Source organism: Olea europaea, chromosome 12, assembly GCF_002742605.1.
Source record: "Olea europaea var. sylvestris chromosome 12, O_europaea_v1, whole genome shotgun sequence".
Classification (NCBI taxonomy): Eukaryota; Viridiplantae; Streptophyta; class Magnoliopsida; order Lamiales; family Oleaceae; genus Olea; species Olea europaea.
This window is the reverse complement of record NC_036248.1, coordinates 24,077,033-24,085,396: the sequence shown is the minus strand read 5'-3', so window position 1 is coordinate 24,085,396 and position 8,364 is coordinate 24,077,033. Positions and strand designations below refer to the sequence as shown.

Here is an 8,364-nt window from a genome sequence, read left to right as displayed (position 1 = left end):
AAATATTATGGTCACGACACCTTGTAGAATATCATTGCTTATTGAATAATCAAATTTATTGAATAGAATGTCCTGAAATAATGTGTTTTGTTTGTCATTTTGAAAAATGATTTCTAAAAACAGCAAACTAGAAAAATGTGTTTAGTTTAAATTTTTTAGAAATTATTTTATGAGACTTATTCAATTAAAATGATTATTTAGTAAAACATAATAATTTTATGTTAATATATTACCAGATAATATATATTTTAAACTTGATAAATTTACTATTTTTCTTGCAACAAAAATAAAAGATTAAATATTAAATGTTTAGAAATTATTTTATAATATTTATTCAATTAATTTAATTATTTAGTAAAACATAATAATTTTATGCTAATATATATTACCAGATAATATATATTTTAAACTTGGTGAAGTTCCTATTTTTTCTTGCTACAAAATAAAATAATAAATATTTAAAAATTATTTTATTACATTTATTCAATTAATTTGATTATTTAGTAAAGCATAATAATTTTATACTAATATATTAACAAATAATATATATTTTAAATCTGATGAATTTACTGTTTTAAAAGTACTACTGAGCATCCCTTAAAAATAAATAAATAAATAAATAAAAACCAGAAAACTGTCTATTTTGAGTTTTTTTTTATAACTAAAAACACTCAAAACGAAAAAAAAAATCGTTTTGAGTTATAAATTTTTTCTTGCTTTCGAAAATATATTTTTGAAAACAAGTGACCGAACACATTTTGAGCATTTTCGAAAACTAAATTAGTGAACTGCATGGAAACGGCAAACCAAATGTCCCATTAATTATTGATTTAATCCCCATCCAATCGAAAAAGGAGAAAAAAATAAAATAATAAAATAAATAATGTACTAGAGTCTTGGAAGACTATTTGTTACAGACCCCGACCTTAAACGTTCCAAATCGACAGCTTCCATTTTATACTCTCTCCACGCAGCAATGGTTTGCTCCGTGTCGGCGGGGAAATCCGGGCCAAACTGGCTAGAACGGCTTCGTTCCTCCAGAGGGTTCCCCTCCGGCGACGCTTCCAACCTTGAGAATTTCCTCAACAACCCGACTTCGCCGGACCTTAAACAACCAGATCCAATCCCGGATCACAACCCTGACCCGAATCCATCCCAAAATGACCCGGGTTTCGATCGAATCCAGAAGGAGGATAACCAATTGTTTGATGTAATGACCAATGTCCTCTTCGACCTCTTCAATTATGGAGACTCCAATAATGGTAATTTTGCAAAAATCAAGAAACCCTGTCGAAAACAGTCAAACCCTAGAATTTATATTCCTTCGAATAATGACATTAATGAGAATATTAACGTGCATTCCGAGAAGGAGTCAAGAAGTGATGATGATAACAGTCAAGTGGCTGGGGTGAAGGAGTCGAGTGAGAATTTAGTATTAAGAAGAAATGAAGAGGAAGGTGATACGAGTAAAGGGAATTTGTCAGGATTTTCGCTGACTGAGGTGACTGTTATAGACACGAGCTATAAGTCGTGGAAATTCGAGAAATTGTTGTACAGGAAGAAGAATGTGTGGAAGGTTCGCGATAAGAAGGGCTCAAGTGTGAATGTGGGTAGTAAAAAGAAGAGGAAACAGAGCGCAAGCTTCTTGGATGGGGAGAAGAAGCAGAAGGTTGTAGATAAGGAAGCAAGTGGACGAGAGCGTGAGTTCGAGTTGAATGAAGTAAGTTTTATTAATTAATGTTAATTACATTGATAATATGTATCGAATGATTTCTGTTTGTGATAATGATACATTGATCTAAGTATATAGTTTGTAGTTTGTCTAATTGCTTAATTGGATGTGCAGAGCACAAATTTTATGGTTACTTCTTCACTTAGGACATTGAAGCTCTTTGATCACTGGCAGTATGGAATCTCCTTATAATAGTTGTCTAATCTTCTATTTAACATAAAAAATAATGTCCTGAGGACTGTGAATTGGTAATATTTTGTATGGTTACTATGTCTCTTGAGGTTTCAGAGTTGAACATAGTTTTGTTTAACTATATGACACAAGGTGTCCTTTGATCTGGCTACATGGTGTCTTTAATTGTATGTTCTAGATTTATATTAACATTTTTTTTCAAATTCCAGCTCCTGTGGCCTGAAATTATAGTGTTTTGCCTTTTGAGTTGCCTAGGATTTTCCCCGACTCTATTTCGGGTTTGTTTTTAGATGTTCTAGAGATATTTCTCAATCCACACTTGTGTGATCTAAATATGAACATGGTCTAGTCACAGGTTAAAACTGAAGCGTCACAGAGGATAGGTTCTTACTTAGCCTAACTGAAAAAATAGACCCTTTTATATTTTGCACTACTTTAACCTTTACTGTATTGGGTACATCTGGCTACATGGTGTCTTTAATTGTATGTTCTAGATTTATATTAACATTTTTTGTCAAATTCCAGCTCCTGTGGCCTGAAATTATAGTTTGCCTAGGATTTTCCCCGACTCTATTTCGGGTTTGTTTTTAGATGTTCTAGAGATATTTCTCAATCCACACTTATGTGATCTAAATATGAACATGGTCTAGTCACAGGTTAAAACTGAAGTGTCACAGAGGATAGGTTCTTACTTAGCCTAACTGAAAAAATAGACCCTTTTATATTTTGCACTACTTTAACCTTTACTGTATTGTTGAATTCCATTTGTCTAGAAAAAAGAAAATTATTTGAGGTTAATTGTACATTGTTTGTGTAGGTATCTTATCAGACAAATAAATCAGTGGAAGGTCATGAAAGGGCTCTGGACACGGCCGGCAAGATTCTCAAAAAGAAGGAAGCGAACTTGTAAGTCACATTCTAAGTCATTCTCTTCTCATGACATGTTCTATCAGAATCCTATCTCTTATAATGGTAATATTGCTGGCTATCCAGGAAATCGGCAAAAGGAAGCACGCCAGTTATTCTTATTAAGAGTATTCCCCCCAGTAAGAAAAATGGAATAAGCATTACCAAAAACTGTATGAAGTCAAAACAGAATAAACCTTGAGAAGTATGCTGTTTGGAAGTTCTGAGGAAGGAGTTGGAAGTCATCTGGGTTGTAAGCTAGTAGCATCTGAAAGATTGGAGAATGAGCACAAATCTGGTGCTTGCAAACTGTTAAGAGAGTTAAGGAATTCTTTATTGTGTATGTTCTTCCTGTGCCTTAGTCTCTGTATTTTTATAATTATTTTGCTCTCTGCAACCCATGAAGGGGAAGGGAGGGAAAGGTGTTCAGTATTCAACATCAAGATGCATTTTAACTAACTTGTCTGTCAACAATAACATGGGAAGTCAGTGGCCTTTTGTAAGCTAATGAAGTTCATATCAATGCAATTGACAAATACTTAGTTTTTTATTATAAGTTGATTGATGACGAAGGCATAGTATCATGTTTTTCGCTTACCTTAAATATCCCAGTTTTGCAAAAAAGAGAGAATCGTAGTTTAGCTTGATTATCAAATGCTTAAGTTAACGGCCGTTCAGGTGATTCTGGCGAGAGTATTTTGTTCGAATTAACTGATAAGTCAAACTTTTAAGTAATCTTTCATAATAATTGTAAACAAGTTTTATTCTGTTTAAAAATATGTTCTCTTTCGTATATAGTACAATGATCGAAATGTAGGTATTCCACCAGAATCTTAATGCTTTTAGGGATTAAGGACTTGTTTGGCATGATTTTTGAAGAGTTAAAAGGAGATTTTGAGATCTAAGGGCTCGTTTGGTAGTAATTTTGAGAATTGATTTTTTGACTGTTGGAGAGAAAAGTGGGGGCCACATGTGAGTGAAGAAGTAAAAAATGACAACTGAAATAATGAAATAACAGTCAAAAAATTTATATTTTGAGGTGAAAATGCAATACCAAATGGGGCCTAAAAGTTGCTATTGGACCCATTCAACTATTTTATTAGGGGAAATATTCATATATACCCATCAATTATAAAACATTTCATAAAAAAACTACTTTCTTATTTTAAATCCACTACATACTACATAGAGGGTATAATTTTTCCAGATTTACTGTTCTTCACAATTCTAAAAATATTCATATGTAACTGACATTCAAACATCATGTTTTTCGCTTACCTTAAATATCCCAGTTTTGCAAAAAAGAGAGAATCGTAGTTTAGCTTGATTATCAAATGCTTAAGTTAACAGCCGTTCAGGTGATTCTGGCGAGAGTATTTTGTTCGAATTAACTGATAAGTCAAACTTTTAAGTAATCTTTCATAATAATTGTAAACAAGTTTTATTCTGTTTAAAAATATGTTCTCTTTCGTATATAGTACAATGATCGAAATGTAGGTATTCCACCAGAATCTTAATGCTTTTAGGGATTAAGGACTTGTTTGGCATGATTTTTGAAGAGTTAAAAGGAGATTTTGAGATCTAAGGGCTCGTTTGGTAGTAATTTTGAGAATTGATTTTTTGACTGTTGGAGAGAAAAGTGGGAGCCACATGTGAGTGAAGAAGTAAAAAATGATAACTGAAATAATGAAATAACAGTCAAAAAATTTATTTTTTGAGGTGAAAATGCAATACCAAATGGGGCCTAAAAGTTGCTACTGGACCCATTTAACTATTTTATTAGGGGAAATATTCATATATACCCATCAATTATAAAACATTTCATAAAAAAACTACTTTCTTATTTTAAATCCATTACATACTACATAGAGGGTATAATTTTTCCAGATTTACTGTTCTTCACAATTCTAAAAATATTCATATGTAACTGACATTCAAAGTGGCTGAAATTGCGGTCATTAATCCAGAGTGCAAAAGAAATGGTAAATTCAAAAAGAAAAAAGTGTTTCTTTTTTCTTAAGAAAAATAAATTTGGAAATATTTTAACTGTAATGGATATAATATGAAATCATTTTGCATTTGCTACTTCTTGTACCTCCAATTCCTCTCGTGCCGGTGACAAGGATGTTTACTCTTTTTTCGGCAAAGATATAATCTTTCTGAACATTTTCGTTAAGAAATAAATAACGATGTTTTTGGACATTTGATTGACTGTTGGAGAGAAAAGTGGGAGCCACATGTGAGTGAAGAAGTAAAAAATGATAACTGAAATAATGAAATAACAGTCAAAAAATTTATTTTTTGAGGTGAAAATGCAATACCAAATGGGGCCTAAAAGTTGCTACTGGACCCATTTAACTATTTTATTAGGGGAAATATTCATATATACCCATCAATTATAAAACATTTCATAAAAAAACTACTTTCTTATTTTAAATCCATTACATACTACATAGAGGGTATAATTTTTCCAGATTTACTGTTCTTCACAATTCTAAAAATATTCATATGTAACTGACATTCAAAGTGGCTGAAATTGCGGTCATTAATCCAGAGTGCAAAAGAAATGGTAAATTCAAAAAGAAAAAAGTGTTTCTTTTTTCTTAGGAAAAATAAATTTGGAAATATTTTAACTGTAATGGATATAATATGAAATCATTTTGCATTTGCTACTTCTTGTACCTCCAATTCCTCTCGTGCCGGTGACAAGTATGTTTACTCTTTTTTCGGCAAAGATATAATCTTTCTGAACATTTTCGTTAAGAAATAAATAACGATGTTTTTGGACATTTGATAGTCTTCTCAGGCTTTGCTCATAAACTATTTGATTTAATGCTTGAAATAACATGTTGAAACAATAAAGGTTGATAGTCTTTTCCGGCATGACCAAAAATAGTATATTTGTACATTTCACAAGGAGAAACATTATCTTTGTCATCGTATTGTTGCTAAAAATTGAATTGCATTTTTCATAGGTCTCATCTTCAAACGATTTCCTGTACAAGTGTCGGACGAGAACACATGGTATATTGTTGACTTGCTGGTAATGAAATACACATGCAACAGGTTTCAATTTGATGGAGTTTCGTGTCCACACGTGTTTGCTGTAATCGGCGAGAAAGGATAGTAACCATATAAATATTGCTTCAGATAACACATTAAAGTGTCTATTGATACTTACGTTGGGTGCATAGTTCCACTTGAAGACCTTTCACAGTGGAAATTCAATAATGATCATTGTCAAGATGATATTTTTTCCACCTGAATCTAAGAGGCGGGCGGGAAGGCCAAGGAAGACGAGGGGACGAACAAAGTTGGAGACATTGAACCCGACAATGTGTAGAAGGAGCGGGGGAAAGGGATACAATAGGAGAACTTATAACCAGCGTCTGATGTTGAGTCACGTATGAAAGAGTAGAAGAACGACATATTTAATGACTACAAACAATCATTAGTTTTTATGTCATTATTTAAATATATCGAATAGTAATATGTATTGTAGTGTGTCATGGTGAATGGTACATTTTTTATTGAGATATTTTTATCAATTTTGAATCATGATTCATATGATTTTGTGATCAATGTGATTTGTAATCATATGTTCATCACCAACTACGAGATTTGTATCAAAATGTCAGTATAAATATCCTTGTTATTAAGTTGACATTTGATCTCTTTGTGGTCATCTGCATATTTTCTAGTTTTCATGTGGTTGTAGGACAATGGTATACATCTAAACATTTGCATTGTGGGGGTAGTACAACAATTTTCTGTTTTCATAAACTGATGCAATAGGGAGCTGTAAAAAGTTTGGGATCCTGTGCATTGTATCACTTGAAATGCAGACGATAGCTGGTAGTGGTGATCTTTACAATGAATAAATTTTGCATGGATGATATTTTTCACTCCAACGCTCATGACGACTGATGTAGTGCACTTAAAATACTTGTTCTTCCTAATGCTCCTTGCAACAAGATCCCTTGGCGTGTATTCCTGATGCAGTTCGTTACGAAGTTCTGTATGATCACAGTTAAGTTAATGATATCATGTGAAATGCGAATCAACTTTTACAGGCCAAATAGCAAGAAAATGGACAATTTTCATCAGCTGTGGCATCGTCAAGATTAAAAAGAAGGATTTTTGGATTTTTTAGAATAGCTCTAGCAATTTCAAGTCTTTGCTTCTGACCACCAGATAGTGTAGTTCCATGTTCACCCACCATTGTATCAAGTCCTTGCAACAAAGATATTAAAATTTATCAATAATCATATACAAAAAGAAAACCTGAAAGAATTAGATAAAATGAAGAATAATTCACTTGAGGAAGTTTATCAATGAATTTCGCAGCATAATTAGCAAGTTCTATTGCATTTCTAATCTCTTCACCAGTAGCGTCTTCTTTGCCATATAATATATTCTCCTTCATACTAGTTGCAAACGAGACAGGTTCATACTAACATTCATGGATTGACATAGATAAAATTAATCATGTTTATTCAGATTATTGTGATGTGTGCACGGTACGTGTAAGTGATTACATTTCATGTGACAATTTCATCAACTGTGGCATGCGTGAACATTACATATAATTGTCCGTTGTGAATGCTTGAACTGACTTTATCTTGATTACATGACAGGAAAGACAACTTACGTGGACTGTTGATATGTAAACATCTAAATGAATATGTTAATATGGGGATACTGCCATTAATAAAACGATAAACAGTGACAAGCCTTAAGATTAAATATTTAATTTTATTTTGTAGTTAAACATATATATATTTTTCAAGAAGTGATTTTTGATAGATAAAAGTTAACTTGCCTTAGATTTATGTAGTTGAACAATTTTCTTCTTCTTGACAGCTTTAGGCTTCATCTACCTCATGAACTTTCCTTCATATCAGACTTCTTAAAATCAACTGCAGTGTTGTGTGAGCCTCGAACATCAGTAGGTCGATCGACCTATCCTTTGAGTCTCCATCTAGAGGGTGTGTGAACGATGTGTTCATCGTTCTCTATTAAGGTTTGTACAACAAATAAGAAACCCCAGAATGCTGAGAATATTGTAGTTCCTTATAAAATTTTCAGAACAAAAAATAAAGAGAAAACAAAAGATTGAGATACGATTTGTATGTTTCTTGTAGTTTATTGAAGATTTTTGGCTTTCGATTCTTGAATTTTTTGGTTGAATGATGAAATGGTGAAACGGTAGATTGGGAATGGGGATTATTGGGGGGAAATGTGGCATGTTTGGCACACTAATTTAAGCTTCTAGATGTCTTAATTATGGGATTGAGTGTATATATTGCACTTTTTGTTTATACTACATATTTTGTAGTACATTGGTGATGTAGGACATAAGGAGCCTATTGGAAAAAGAGTACTAGTAGAAATAAATCATCTTAATTCCGGATCGCTATGATGTACGTTGAATTTCGGCCATTTGAGTTCGTTTAAGCCTCGCAAACTGATTTTTAAAGGTTTAGGGTTATTTTTGTCAATTCATTTTTTTCCCTTTTTTTTTCATTCATTCA

General features: G+C 32.4%; 1 protein-coding gene across 1 annotated transcript; it reads left to right on the top strand.

Moving 5' to 3' along the window:
* Nucleotides 1-908: 908 nt before the first annotated feature.
* LOC111406147 lies at nucleotides 909-3,380 on the top strand. Its single transcript, XM_023035373.1, has 3 exons — nucleotides 909-1,720; nucleotides 2,742-2,830; nucleotides 2,918-3,380. The coding sequence occupies exons 1-3, from the start codon at nucleotides 977-979 to the stop codon at nucleotides 3,030-3,032; spliced, it is 948 nt and encodes a 315-aa protein (XP_022891141.1). The 5' UTR covers nucleotides 909-976; the 3' UTR covers nucleotides 3,033-3,380.
* Nucleotides 3,381-8,364: the final 4,984 nt, after the last annotated feature.